The 15,279-nt window shown below is 36.6% G+C and overlaps 3 protein-coding genes across 3 annotated transcripts; 2 read left to right on the top strand and 1 right to left on the bottom strand.

The window, feature by feature from the left end:
- Nucleotides 1-1,931: 1,931 nt before the first annotated feature.
- On the top strand, nt 1,932-2,460 carry LOC110760379 (uncharacterized). Its single transcript, XM_021962633.2, has one exon. It carries the CDS (start codon nt 2,126-2,128, stop codon nt 2,333-2,335), a length of 210 nt encoding a protein of 69 aa, XP_021818325.1. The 5' UTR covers nt 1,932-2,125; the 3' UTR covers nt 2,336-2,460.
- A 778-nt stretch (nt 2,461-3,238) lies between these two features.
- Nucleotides 3,239-10,034, bottom strand: LOC110760344 (uncharacterized). Its single transcript, XM_021962590.2, has 5 exons — nt 8,096-10,034; nt 7,725-8,015; nt 6,791-6,862; nt 3,935-5,929; nt 3,239-3,814 (listed from the first exon to the last, which is right to left on the bottom strand). The coding sequence occupies exons 1-5, from the start codon at nt 8,640-8,642 to the stop codon at nt 3,393-3,395; spliced, it is 3,327 nt and encodes a 1,108-aa protein (XP_021818282.2). The 5' UTR covers nt 8,643-10,034; the 3' UTR covers nt 3,239-3,392.
- Nucleotides 10,035-12,159: 2,125 nt separating this feature from the next.
- On the top strand, nt 12,160-12,690 carry LOC110760381 (uncharacterized). The gene has a single exon (XM_021962634.2). The coding sequence runs from the start codon at nt 12,356-12,358 to the stop codon at nt 12,563-12,565; it is 210 nt and encodes a 69-aa protein (XP_021818326.1). The 5' UTR covers nt 12,160-12,355; the 3' UTR covers nt 12,566-12,690.
- The last annotated feature ends 2,589 nt before the right edge of the window (nt 12,691-15,279 follow it).

The raw sequence follows: 15,279 nt of genomic DNA, 5'->3' as shown, positions 1-15,279 counted from the left end.
CTCCCAAATATTTTTGTTGTAAGATTCTAATTAAGGTCACAAATAAATTGTAAACTTACGGTTTTAGCCTCGTCTTATCTCTCTGGCATCTCTAGTATGGGTACAGTCTGGTCATTTCATATGAAATTAGGAGAGGTCCTGGAAAATGCCAATATATATTTCTATGTTTGGCTTACAATGTTGTCACGCTTCAAATCATATACTAACATAGTCAACTCCCGCATGCCCAAAATTTTGGTTTCACTTGCATCAATTCAAGAAATCATTTTTTCTATAATTAAAAACTGTCCAAGTGTCAAAATTTTGAAGCCAAAATAAGGTTGGTGTTAGTTTTTCGGCCCTTGTATAGTTTTTAATTGTGGTGGTATATCTATCGAAAAAGTCAAGCAAACCCAAGTAGAGTCTCTAAATCTTGCACGAAGAATGTTACACATAAATATTCATTGGGTGCTTGGGGGTTTCGAACTCTGCCCATAGGGGTGGAGGTGAAATACCTCAATCAACTGAGCTATAGTGTAACTTTTTATATAATTTAGCTTTTAGTTCTTACTTCTCAAATTTTCAAGTTCGAATCCCTTCATCCCCATTAATTTAAAAAAGACTTTTCAAGGTATAGAAAATGTAACTTTGCGCTTAAATACTTCGGATTTCCCAGCATAATATGATATGATGATCAAGATGCTAAATTCTAGTAGTAAGGTTTATGCAAGGCATCAATGGATGCATTTCTTTAGATAAAAGAAAAAAATAGGCATATTGCGTGAGAATTTTGCCCTAGTATGCTTTAGAATCTACAAAAGACAGGGAAGCCGACCCTTTACAGGGGCATATCTCATGTTTATTTTTCTTCTTTGAATTTTTTGGTGTTTTCCCTTTTGCTTAAATTTATGGCTTGTTTGTCTGTTTGTTGCCTCAGTCACTCCCTCGCTCACTACTTCCAAATTTCAGCACATACATACTTTCCATATATTTTGATTGAAATTGAATGAAAAGGAAAGAGACAGATGCATTAATGGAAAACATATATGGCTTTGTGAGAGAGTAAAATACTGGGAAGGGTTGCCAATGCTATAAAACGCTTTTACTGTGTCAACCAAACACTCAACAAAATATCAGAAGCGCTTTTATGTAGTGTAAAAGCACTTTTAAATGTGACATCCAAACGACAAACTGCTTCTTTGTAGAAGCGCTTATGTCATAAGTGCTACTAACATAAGCTCTACTGGCATAAGCGCTTTAGGAAGAAGCACTCCCAAACGAGCCCTTAAACTTAGACTTGTAGTCTTGTAGGAAAGGAAGAATGGACAATTGGGCGCCTATCTGTTTCCATGCGTCTTCTTCACGTCAATCAATCCAGTTAATCATAATTCATATATGGTCAATCAATCCAGTCTAATAAGGGCCCTTCACTTTGATTTTTTTCTTAATTTTTTCATAAATTTGTAATTATCTAGGCACAACAGGACTTAAATTCATTGCATCAGGTTATGGTGAGTTCATTGCTATAAACATCTCATTTGTTTTGTTGGCTTCCTTTTTGTGATTGTTTTCATCTTCTATATACTAGCCTCACCTCACGCGTTTTCACGCCTACAAGAGGTTTTTAAAAAAAAATTTAAAATTTATTTTAGAATTAAAAAAGATAATAGGTAGTTGTATTCCATAAAAATAGGATTCATTATCTAATTTTTCTTTTAATTTTTCTTTTTTTTAATATGAAAAAGTGTGAATTTACCATATTATCCTAATTTAATTAATAATGTTTGCATTAATCAATGTCATTTTCTGGTATTTTGACACATGGGCGCCTAATCGCTGGGCTGGTCCTCTTTTGTTTTTTTTTATAAATTTCTATCCTCATCATACTATCCAAGAAGATCACAGCCGTCGAAACCAAATAAACAAGATCCTGACACATATTAGCCTCAGCACCGTTGAGCTCGCCTCTTGTCACGAGAAAAACACATGATACCAAGGCACCTGTCCATTCTTTTATGTTCCCAACCTCAAATCTCATCAAATTTCCAGAACCCCACTTGCCCTTCTCAGATCTTCTTCTTTTTCGAAACCCATCAAGTATTTTCTTCTTATTGGTTTTCTTCTAGTTTAGGTTTTGCAGAGAAAAATGGCAGACTGGGGTCCTGTGGTGATAGCAGTGGTGCTCTTTGTGCTATTGACACCGGGGCTTTTGTTTCAGATACCCGGAAAGGGGAGGGTGGTGGAGTTTGGGAACATGCAGACCAGTGGCGCTTCTATTGTGGTTCACACAATCATCTACTTTGGCCTCATCACCATCTTCCTCATTGCCATTGGTGTTCACATCTATGCTGGCTGATTAATTATATTGTATTTCAGTTGAATTTAGAGTTTGCTTTCATCTGACATTTAATTTCTTACCATGTTTAATTAGTTTGTGTATTATAAATCTATTGCAAAATTTGGTATTGCTTTTACTTTGAATCATGAAGCTTTGTTTGGTAGTAGCATTTCCTTTGGTCTAAACCTAGCAGGACAGGAGCAGCTTTATTGGGATTTTGATGCAAGTTTTAATGGTTTAGCAGCTCCTGATTTTTAATGGATTCCTAATTAGTATTTACTAGGGGCACATCCATCTAATCTATGCCTCAATCAATCCAATGAAATGGATGGCTATGAAGTTCACCTATTTTGTCATATTTTGGCATAATCCCTCTCTGATGTGGAATATTCTAAACATAATTTAAGCTAACAACCAATTTTTTCTTTCTTTATTCATAATTCTATGAAAATCTTGGTGACTCCTCTTTTTCAATATAAAATAAATAAAACTTTTTTTTTTCGAGAACCAGATACATAGTTAAGGTAGGTGGATTGGTTTGTCTACGCCAATTCAGTTAAGTATTTTCCTTTGTTGGGCTTAGGCCCGTCATATATATGTGTGTATATATACGTGCACGTATATACACGCCAATTCAGCTAAAATCATACACGTGATATATAAATTCAGCTAAAATCATACACGTGATATATATATATATCACGTGTGTATGATTTTAGCTTTTAGGCTAATAGCTCCCAAAAGGGCCAAAACCCAACTCGTTTGTTTACACACAACAAAAATAGGGTGGGAGGCCTGGCTGCCGTAATCAACCGTTGTTTGCCTCTTGACATGGCGAAAGCAGCGGTGGAGCTCCCAAGAGATCGTGGTTGCAGCCCCAACACAACAGAACAAACCCTCCTATCATACTGATACCATAACAACAACCAAGACTAGTATATTATATAATAAGTCTACACACTCCATAAAATTAGTCCGAAATAAAACGGCATGCCTTCCTCTACATTGTCTAAATTAAAGACTGAAATTGAATCAAATCAAAGTGCATGAAATACATGTCATAGGATATGACCCATTAATTGAAGTGCTGCTGAACAAGAGGACGATTTAACAGCACACCTCTTCCTGCTGTACCGTCCTTCAAAAAGTTTGTCTTGATTTTGTTGAGTGTGGCTACAGCTTCTTTCATACTTATCCTCTCTTTTAGTGATTCTGCACAGCAAGTAAGAGCTAATCTCATAATGGCTGATATGCAATCCCTCTTCCTCACATGATCATCATCTTCCTGCTCTGTCCCAATCCCAAGCAAATTGGCATCCACAACTTCATCTATGATTCCACGTGGAAATACTAGTGAGTCTGCAATCCATTGCTTTAAATTCATTTCCCCAACAAACATCTCATCTGTTGGCTTCCTTTTTGTGAATGTTTCCATGAGCACAATACCAAAACTATACACATCCCCTCTTGTTGAAACTATTCCTTCCATTCCATACTCTGCAATATGAATTATATTTGAGTTGTACTTATATATAAATCTAAATGATATTTCATGAAAAGACCATTTTAAGTTGTTGTTCGTAACTGAAAGATATTATTAAATTAGCAAGTACATACCTGGAGCCATATACCCAACTGTGGCTAGGGTCATGGTTTGGGTAATAGAATCTCCTCCACCCAAGAGTTTTGCAATTCCAAAATCAGCAACATGTGCAGCCATATCATCATCTAGTAGTATATTGCTGGGCTTCATATCACAATGCACAATAGGTATTGAATAACCATGGTGTAGGTATTCCACTGCCGCCGCAACGTCTATCATTATGTTCATCCTCTGTAAGATATTCAAAGAATAGTCTTGAGAGTACAACCACTTCTCGAGGCTCCCATTTGGCATGTAATTCAATACCAAGGCTTTGAAATCAAGTTCACTGCAACAGCTGATGATATTGATAAGGTTTCTATGACGAATATTGCTTAGCATTTCACATTCCCTATCAAAACTCTTGAAAGCCCCTTCTAGTTGTAAACTGAAAACCTTTACTGCAACATCTATTCCATCTGAAAGCGTCCCTTTATATACTGAGCCAAAACCCCCACTTCCGAGTAAGTTGTTTTCATTAAATCCATTCGTGGCCCTTAGAAGTTCTAGGTGTGAAATTCTTCTCCAAAGAAGCTGAGGCAACGAGGTAGCCTCTCTTGCAACTTCCACATTTCTTTTCCTACGTAGTACAAATATAGATATGGAGGCCACTAGGATGATTACTGATATGATCCCTAGGATGATATATTTAGCTTTCTTCCAATTTGGTTCAAGTGTAGTATTTCTGCATGGTGGAACATGAAGTCGGGGTGCACCACAGAGTGCGCTGTTTGAGACAAATGATTGAGCAGAGAAGTTTTGGAATGGTCCACCTGTTGGAATTTCTCCTTGGAGCCTGTTGAAAGACAAATCCAGATACCTAAGAAGTGACAGAGCTTCTAAAGACTTGGGAATCACTCCAGATAGATTGTTTCTGGATAAATTCAAGAGTTGCAGGCTTAGCAAGTGGTGAAAAAAACTTGGAATAGGGCCTTCCAAATTATTATTTGCCAAGGATAGAATAACCAAATCCCAAAGACCCCCAATGGTGCTTGGTATAACCCCAGATAAATGGTTATTTGATAAATCTACGACTTCCACAACTTTCAACTCTGCAATATCTTGTGAGAGAGGTCCAATTAGAGAATTGGATGATAAGTTTACATTCACGATATAGGCAAGTCTCCAAAAAGTAGATGGTATTGTGGAACTCAACAAATTGGACTCTAGTGATAGATACCTTAGAGATGCTGCTAGATTACCCAAGCAGGAAGGTATAGAACCAGAGAGCTGATTACTAGCCAACTGTAAGTAAACTAGTTTATATAGTTGACAAAGTTGATATGGGATGTAACCTTGCAATATGTTGTAATTCAAGTTCATACCTTGGAGATTTCCGAGTCTTCCTAATGAAGTTGGAATTGATCCACTCAATTGATTGTTTCCAAGGTCTAAGGCTATCAAGCTGCTTATGTTGCCAATACCAATGGGAATGTTACCCCTCATGCTGCAGTTTCTTAAACCAATATGTTGAAGCGTCGATGTAGAGAAATTTGAAAAGGAATCATCAAGTGTGGCATTTAACGGATTAGCGTCCAAGGCTAGTGTTGTCAAACTTCTAAGATTAGACAAACAAGAGAGAATGTTTGCTTCTGGAGTGGAAGTATCAATCGTCAAATTATTACTTCCTAAGTTAAGCCACTGAAGATTTGTTAAGGTACAGAGCGTCCTCGGAATCAACCCTGTAAATGAGTTGTAGCTCAAATCTATCTTGATAAGCGCAGAAGCATTGGAGAGGTTGGGGATTACTCCGCTGATGTCATTTCCTGCTATATAAAGTTGTTGTAGGTTTGGAAGCCCAAGGCCTAGGTTTGCTGGGAGGCTACCCGATAGCCGATTCAAAGTAAGTGACAGTGCTCTCATTGTGGAGATATTGAAGATTGAGGATGGGATGAGGCCATTGAGATTGTTATTCTGAAATAACAATAACTCTAAATATGGAAGATCGCCAATCTCGTCTGGTATAGTGCCTGCCACAATTTCACAAACGTTGTAGCATTAGCATTAGTTGAAAAGAATATTGACTTGGATAGAAACGGCAATTCAATCTATTTTATTCTATCGTGGAGATATTGAAGATTGAGGATGGGATGAGGCCATTCAGATTATTACCACCGACTGCAAAAGACTCTAAATTTTAAAGATCACCTATCTCATCTGGTATAGTTCCTGCCACAATGTCACAACCGTTGCATGTTTAACTTTGTATGGATTTATGTAATCTAATCTAACACTATCTACTCGTTCATGACCTTTAGTATAAAATGTCACACTCATAATATTAGTTAATACAACAATATTTACACGGAAATCTCTAAAAAGTTGTGTTTGAAACAAATTAAGAAATCAGGCCATAATCTGGGGATGAAGATATATGGTTTACAAAATGTCATATTCCCTTGAGCAAAACACGTTTTTGTTTGCAAGTCTTTATAACTCTTCTTCTTCTTTTTCTTCTTACTTTGTTTAACCTTAGATTTGAACATATTGACTTAGATAGAACGTTTATTAGGCAAGTCAATATGTTATATTCATGATTGTAAACCTTGCTATTCGATTTTAATAAATTTTCCAGCGATTTTGACAAAAAAAATTGTTATATTCATGATTAACTATCTCCCTCATTCCCTAAAATATGAAATAGTTAAATAACGATAAATTATGTAACCAAAATAAAAAAGATAAATCATAATTGGATCAATATAATGAAATATCAATTACCCTCAAATTGTTAAGATATGCATATATATATATATATATATATATATGTTAACAAAAGCCGAGTCAATATAATTGGATCACATCAAGGCAAGGCAATGCAACAAATATACCGTTGAAATTGTTGGAGCCAAAGTATATCCCCTTCAGCATTGTTAAGTTCCCTATTTCCCTTGGTATCGTACCTGTTATGTATTCCAAAGAAAGACTCAGAATATATATTATTCAATATTTACAATCTATGTCATTATTCCCCAACGGCCAACAAGTTTTTATCATTTGTAGCCTACAGCAGGTAGTCCCTAGTTTCATAAATGCAAGAACATGAATAGACTCAACCACCCTTAAAATTAAAAATCAAATTAATACATAAATCTATTCAAGTGTGAGTTTTTTTAGTATTAGATGACCTGCAAGTAGGGAAAAATTAGCCTAATTTTCTAAAGAAAAAAGAACACAACGGGCTTATAGATTAATAACAAGATGTTAAAACATAATGATAGATCAACAATAGAGTCTAGATAGCTTGTTGACACATAACATAGGTACCTGATAGTTTGTTAATGCCTAGATCTATGTCTAAGGTATGGAACCTAAAAACTGATTGCCATACAAATTGAAGCTATGAACTTAGGCCGAATGTTTATTAGGCAAGTCAATATGTTATCTAATCACAAGACGCTACGTGGATAAGAAGAATATCCTTTAGGTTAATTAATTGGGCCCATTTATTTGGCCAATTAATTAATACTAAAAATAGGGAGAATATTTTAAATATGAGATATTATCTTTATTTAATAAGATAATACCACCAATTTAGATATTATCATCATCAAATTAGGAGATTTGATCTCAATCAAATCCCTAATGGACTCAACCTCTACAATTTGGGGAAAGAATAAACTCCTTCCAAAAAAATTGTTATATTCATGATTAACTATCTCCCTCATATACTAAAACATAAAATAGTTAAATAATGATAAATTATGCAACCAAAATGAAAAAAGATAAATCATAATTGGATCAACATAATGAAATATCAATTACCCGTCAAATTGTTGTTGTAAAGGGATATGCCTTTCATCATTGTTAAGTTCCCAATATTTTTTGGTATGCTTCCACTGAAATGGTTTTCCTCCAAATTAAGTATAAGAAGCTCTCTGCATTGCCATAATTTGGATGGAAGTGGACCATCAAACTGGTTGCGACCCAAATTCAAGATTTGAAGACTAGGAAGATGTTGGCATATATTGTCTGGAAGACCACCACTCAAGTTGTTTCCATAAAAACCCAACATAGTCAAAGAAGACATGTTGAAAACAACCGCAGGAATAGGGCCTTTTAGATTAATAACAAGATGTTAAAACATAATGATAGATCACCAATAGATTCTAGATAAATTGTTGACACATACGTACCTGATAGTTTGTTAGCCCTTAGATCAAGTACTTGCAATGTAGATAAGTTGAAAATAGTCGTGGGTATGGAACTTGAAAACTGATTGCCACACAAATCCAATCTTTGAAGTTTGGGGAAGGACCCAAACCACGATGGAATGGATCCCATAAAATTATTGAATCCTAAGCTAATAAACTTCAGGCGACGTAAATAAGACAATTCATGGGGCAAAGTACCGTAAAAGCTATTATTGTTGAAGCTTAGTGCAACAAGGAAGGAGAGATTGCCTAAGTGTGGTGGAATGGTGCCAGTAAACGCCATGTATGAGAGATTCAACGATACTACTCTGAGGTGACGAGCACCACAAGTAACACCAACCCAGTTGCAAACGGAGGTGGAGGTTGACCAGTTGACCAAGATGTTGTGAGGGTCACTAGTGATATGGGATCTCATAGCAAGAAGAGCAGACTGGTCGGTGGTGATGTTGGTTTTTGCTGCACCTGTACCTATGGAACTGTACTGCAGCAGCAACAAAGTTATTGACAAGAGGAAACGACTTCTCTCCATGAGCACTGAAAACAGAAAGTGTTTTTCGTTTTCCTTTTTTCCCCCCAAGATTGAAAACCTGAAATGATTGAATAATTTGTTGCAGATGAAGGCAGAACAAGTTGACAAGACTGGGATTGCACCCTGGGGGAGAAAATTCGCGAGTAGCCAAATGCAAGGCTTAGTTTGGGGTTGCTTAACTTAAAAAATAAGCAGCTTTGAAAAAAAGTTTTGGAGATTTGGGTGTTTGGTAAAACAAATTCCAGCTGCTTATTTAATAAGTTGCTGTCATTCAAAGCTAAAAAACAGAAGCAGCTCACAACCTGCTTCTAAAAACTGCTGCGCGGAGAAGCATGCGGAGGGTTTAATGAAATTTTCATATTACCCATATTGCCCTTATTTGTTTCAAACAATTACAGGCTTTTATCCTCGTTATCCCGGTTCGAGCCTCCCAGTAGTTGTTCCTCTTGGATTTTTTGTAGTTGTTTTGTTTTCTCTCTGCAACTTGCTCACCTCATCCTCTCTCTGCAACTTTTTCCCTTCCTCAATCCCTCAAAGCTACCAACTCAACCCAAAACCCCACCAACCCAGCTTCCTATTTTACAAACCTAGAAGATCTGCAACTTGGAAGGGAAAGAAGATATGCAACTTTGATGGGGAAAATAAAGAGAGATCGGAAGGGAGAGAGAGAGACAAGGATAGAGAACTAGGGAGAGAAAGCAAAATCAAAATTGCAGATGCTCGACTTCATGGCGTATATATAGATATACTTCCACAAACACGAATTTGTATGAAATCACAACAAAAACAAGTTTGTCTTGAATATTTTGGATGAGGAAGATGACGAAAGAAAAAAAGAGGGGGGGGGGGGGGGGGAGGGGCTGGGGGTGGGGGGAAGGAAGAAGAAAGGAGAGAAGGGGAGAAGAGGGAGAGGAAAAAAAAATTGGGGCCCGTGAAAGAAGAAGAAAAGAGAAAGCAGAGGAGGGAGAAAGAAGAAAAAAAGGGGAATGGAGCCTGGAAAGGAAGAAATAGAGGAAAAAAAAAATTGGGGCCCGTGAAGGAAGAAGAAAAGAGAAAGCAGAGGAGGGAGAAAGAAGAAAAAAAGGGGAATGGAGCCTGGAAAGGAAGAAATAGAGGAAAAAAAAAATTGGGGCCCGTAAAGGAAGAAGAAAAGAGAAAGAGAAAGAAAAAAAAAAGGGAATGGGGCCTGGAAAGGAAGAAGAAAGGAAGAAACAAAAGGGAGAAAAAACTATACATTTTTTATTTCTTATGATAATTTTAGGTTTTAAAAAAAAATTCATCATGGTGCCCTTTATTGTTATTATACACTCTCACAGCACTTCTATAAAAAAGTTTACCAAACATTAGAAGACTGCTTTTTATACTCACAGCACTTTTACAAATATAGATTACCAAACACTTTGCTGTTTCACTTCACAGCTGTTTATTTTCACAGCACAGCAGAAGCAGTTTTTTTTAAAAGCACAGCAATACCAAACTAAGCCTTAGACTTGTAATGGATTTATCGAAAGCAATTTCCGTTGGTATATCTGAAGGGGCTTTCAAGAGCTTTCAGAGGGAATGCATGTTTTCGGTGTTAATCCATTTGTCTGTTTTCGCTGGTTGCATCGACTTAGGGCTCGTTTGGGAGTGCTTTTGGAGCAGCGAAAAGCGCTTCTAAATGGGTGAAAGCGGTTCTGTCTTTTAAAAATGGCGTTTGGCAAAAATTGCAAAAGCGCTTTGGGTGAGATCCAAAAGCACTTGGAGTGGTTTTGGAAGAAGCACTTGAGAGGTGCTTCTTCTTAAAAGCGCTGCAGGACAAAAACACGGGAAGAACTTGGCTCTCTTTAATGAAACTTTTAAAATGCCGAAAATACCCATATTTAATTTTTTTAAATGCCAAAATACCCTCCCTTTTTTTCTCTCTATCTTTTTCTCTCCCATTAAAATCAAAACACTAGATGCGAAAAGCCCAACAGAGGCCAAAACACAGCTTCTATTCCATCTCTCTCACACACACTGCTAACTCTGGTCGGCAACGAAGCTTCAGCCTCATCACCCTTCAGCAACACCCTTCTTCTTCTCAGACCTTTTTCTACCCTTTCCAGTTCCCAAACTTCCAGACTAAGCTAGAACTTTGACAAAATCCCAAAAGAAACCTCTCTATATAAACATGAAGCCTTGAAAAACGTTGTGATCATATCTTTTTCAATCATATCTTTTTCAATCATATCTGCCTGCATCTATTATCTTCCCAGCAATAAACAGCTTCAGTTTAGCTTCTTTAGCCTTGAAATATACCAAAACACAGCAACCCGAGACAGAAAAGAAGGAAAGAAAGAGAAAGGAGCAAGCAACCCAGAAAGACAAAACCCACTTGGGCTTTTCACACAGACAGAGAGACAAAAGACAGGGAAGCCGACCCTTTACAGGCGCATATCTCATGTTTATTTTTCTTCTTTGAATTTTTTGGTGTTTTCCCTTTTGCTTAAATTTATGGCTTGTTTGTCTGTTTGTTGCCTCAGTCACTCCCTCGCTCACTACTTCCAAATTTCAGCACATACATACTTTCCATATATTTTGATTGAAATTGAATGAAAAGGAAAGAGACAGATGCATTAATGGAAAACATATATGGCTTTGTGAGAGATTAAAATACTGGGAAGGGTTGCCAATGCTATAAAACGCTTTTACTGTGTCAACCAAACACTCAACAAAATATCAGAAACGCTTTTATGTAGTGTAAAAGCACTTTTAAATGTGACATCCAAACGACAAACTGCTTCTTTGTAGAAGCGCTTATGTCATAAGTGCTACTAACATAAGCTCTACTGGCATAAGCGCTTTAGGAAGAAACACTCCCAAACGAGCCCTTAAACTTAGACTTGTAGTCTTGTAGGAAAGGAAGAATGGACAATTGGGCGCCTATCTGTTTCCATGCGTCTTCTTCACGTCAATCAATCCAGTTAATCATAATTCATATATGGTCAATCAATCCAGTCTAATAAGGGCCCTTCACTTTGATTTTTTTCTTAATTTTTTCATAAATTTGTAATTATCTAGGCACAACATGACTTAAATTCATTGCATCAGGTTATGGTGAGTTCATTGCTATAAACATCTCATTTGTTTTGTTGGCTTCCTTTTTGTGATTGTTTTCATCTTCTATATACTAGCCTCACCTCACGCGTTTTCACGCCTACAAGAGGTTTTTTTAAAAAAATTTAAAATTTATTTTAGAATTAAAAAAGATAATAGGTAGTTGTATTCCATAAAAATAGGATTCATTATCTAATTTTTCTTTTTCTTTTAATTTTTTTTAATATGAAAAAGTGTGAATTTACCATATTATCCTAATTTAATTAATAATGTTTGCATTAATCAATGTCATTTTCTGGTATTTTGACACATGGGCGCCTAATCGCTGGGCTGGTCCTCTTTTGTTTTTTTTTATAAATTTCTATCCTCATCATACTATCCAAGAAGATCACAGCCGTCGAAACCAAATAAACAAGATCCTGACACATATTAGCCTCAGCACCGTTGAGCTCGCCTCTTGTCACGAGAAAAACACATGATACCAAGGCACCTGTCCATTCTTTTATGTTCCCAACCTCAAATCTCATCAAATTTCCAGAACCCCACTTGCCCTTCTCAGATCTTCTTCTTTTTCGAAACCCATCAAGTATTTTCTTCTTACTGGTTTTCTTCTAGTTTAGGTTTTGCAGAGAAAAATGGCAGACTGGGGTCCTGTGGTGATAGCAGTGGTGCTCTTTGTGCTATTGACACCGGGGCTTTTGTTTCAGATACCCGGAAAGGGGAGGGTGGTGGAGTTTGGGAACATGCAGACCAGTGGCGCTTCTATTGTGGTTCACACAATCATCTACTTTGGCCTCATCACCATCTTCCTCATTGCCATTGGTGTTCACATCTATGCTGGCTGATTAATTATATTGTATTTCAGTTGAATTTAGAGTTTGCTTTCATCTGACATTTAATTTCTTACCATGTTTAATTAGTTTGTGTATTATAAATCTATTGCAAAATTTGGTATTGCTTTTACTTTGAATCATGAAGCTTTGTTTGGTAGTAGCATTTCCTTTGGTCTAAACCTAGCAGGACAGGAGCAGCTTTATTGGGATTTTGATGCAAGTTTTAATGGTTTAGCAGCTCCTGATTTTTAATGGATTCCTAATTAGTATTTACTAGGGGCACATCCATCTAATCTATGCCTCAATCAATCCAATGAAATGGATGGCTATGAAGTTCACCTATTTTGTCATATTTTGGCATAATTCCCTCTCTGATGTGGAAATTATTGACTACATTCTATGAATTTTGGTCATGCTTTTGGGCTTTTTTGTGGGCTGGAAATTATTGGTGTTTGCTAGAAAGAATTTGGGTCACCTGTATCATTTCCCATTACACTCTCCACGAATGAATTCGGCCCGCGTAAATAAATGCACCCTACAAGGGCAGAAAAACTTGTATGAAATAGGGAATATCACTGTTTTGCTATCCCAAAAATCATACTATGATAATTGGAAAAGTTATCAAGCGTGGCATAGCGTGATTGGCAGGAGATACAAAAACAGTGTTATTCCCGTTACACACGAGTGTTTCTCCTGCAAAGGGCATGTAGCTCAAGCTCAGTTGGATAGGAGACTTGAGGTCATAGATTCTATTTCCTTTTTTTAATATCATTTGCATGAAAATAAATAATATAAGTAAATGCACCCTAAAGTTTAATACTTTTTTGATTAAAACAAGCGAAAGTTTAAACAGGAATATCAAATTTGAGAAAAGGGTCGAGTACACTGTCACACCAACTTTAGGACCAACTTTTAAATAAAATAAGTTTTTAATGAACCATACAAATACAATACAAGGAAATAGAAAATGAAGAGCCAAAGAAAGTGGATCGAAAAAGAAAGTGGAGCAATTGGGTTAGGTAATGATAATCTAGCCCCGCGTGTCATTGCTCAGGAGATCCGAAATTCAACCCCTTTCCCCGCCCCCGGCCCCCTCACTTAGAAGAAAGTTATCAAATCTTGACGAACACGTGTTTCAGCTTTGAGCTTAGCCCAATCAATAAAAATGCGTATACTTTTAAAGATGTAACACCATGTTCGATTTAATTATAAAGTTTTTAGATTTGATTGCTGGTTTGCTGTACAAGAGACATAGAAAGGAAAATGTGGGAGACGTGTTTGCCATTTTTCTCTTAAATCACATGTTGTTGTAACCAATCCTAGATGAGGAATTTCAGACAAAAGTGATTGATATTCACATGAGCAATTGCAAATGTTTTCGCTTTCGGTTCAAGTCTAGTTGGAGTCTAACTGCAACTGACTTTGAACTTAAGTATGAGTGGATATGTACCTAGAAAAACTTGTATGAACCAATCATAATTCACGTACAATATTGCTTGTAACCCAAGTTTTTGCGTACGTGTCAAATAATTATGATTTATATGTAAAAACTCCTTGTAGGCTAACATGTAGAGAGCGAAGTATTTTTCATTCAGATACGATGTGAAACTCGTATACAATAACAAAGTACTATTGTGAGAGCCTATTGCATTTTCATATATATATTTTTTTTGCTTTTCTTTTCATCAAAGTGTGAACTCGCGTACATATGAGCAAGAAAGCTATTCAAAATCCCCCTTTTGTGTTTGCAAGTGTCTCAAAGAATATCGAATTTTCATAAATTTACAAGAGAAGAGAGAACTTATACAATACTTAAGCTCAAAGATTCCCACAGTGCAAGTGGTAATGTCCTAGGTTTGAATCCATCAGCATCATGGTGAGGCGGACCACCATTGAGGCATATAGCTCCAATCTTGACTTAACATAACATGTCTCCATGAAACCCCTTGAAGATAAGCCATAATTTGACGCTTTGTTTGTCACTCACCACATTTTCTTGTAAATCCCAACAAAAACTTTTTTTCTTTTGACCTTGCCAACATATTTTTCTCTTTCAATTATTCAAAAAGCCATTGATGTGTTTGATTTTGCAACCCATGTACGTCCCATCCCTCTCCTCTTTCTTCAGTTCTAAGTTTTACGTGTCAACTGCTGATTGATATTTATCGCAACATGCAATTTATATTGGAGTATAACTGACATGGCATATATGCAAATGCATGTTTCATATTTGCATCTCTTGCATAAAGATATGTCACTTCTTTAGTTGACATAATTTATACAAATAATGTTCTATTGTAAATTATGCAAAAGGGAATTCGAACTCGGATACAGAGTGGAGAGCAAATTTGTTCTAGCCAACTTGACTAAGGACATATTAACATGTGATATCAATATATATAATATTAAATGCACACATCATACTCAAACTCACTTGTATAGATGAGTTTCTTCATGTAGAATATTCCGCCTTTGTGGGAGATGGGACTTAACACCAATATTGTCAACAAATATTCGAATAGAGTAATACTACTCTCACCACATCTGTATACCACATTCACATACCACTTATGTGGCACATGAAGAGGACAATCATAAGTCGAGTGCAGGTACCACAGTGGTGGCCTCCCCCTTCCCCTTGCTTGACAACCCAGGTTCGAAACCCCAAGGGGTCTCCTTCCTCCCAATGTAACCAAAAAAAAGAGGACAATCATATCAATTAAAAA

Source organism: Prunus avium, chromosome 5 (genome assembly GCF_965620075.1).
Source record: "Prunus avium chromosome 5, drPruAviu1.hap1.1, whole genome shotgun sequence".
Lineage (NCBI taxonomy): Eukaryota > Viridiplantae > Streptophyta > Magnoliopsida > Rosales > Rosaceae > Prunus > Prunus avium.
The sequence above is the reverse complement of the archived record's forward strand: the minus strand, read 5'-3'. Positions and strand labels throughout refer to the sequence as shown.

Excerpts from the sequence above, each read along its gene's own strand:
- LOC110760381 (XM_021962634.2), top strand. The coding sequence starts at position 12,356 with ATGGCAGACTGGGGTCCTGTGGTGATAGCAGTGGTGCTCTTTGTGCTA.
- LOC110760379 (XM_021962633.2), top strand. The coding sequence starts at position 2,126 with ATGGCAGACTGGGGTCCTGTGGTGATAGCAGTGGTGCTCTTTGTGCTA.
- LOC110760344 (XM_021962590.2), bottom strand. The coding sequence starts at position 8,642 with ATGGAGAGAAGTCGTTTCCTCTTGTCAATAACTTTGTTGCTGCTGCAG. Across the intron at positions 8,016-8,095 it reads AAGGGCTAACAAACTATCAG|GCCCTATTCCTGCGGTTGTT; the intron begins GTACGTATGTGT and ends TTAATCTAAAAG. Across the intron at positions 5,930-6,790 it reads TGGCTCCAACAATTTCAACG|GCACTATACCAGACGAGATT; the intron begins GTATATTTGTTG and ends AAATTGTGGCAG.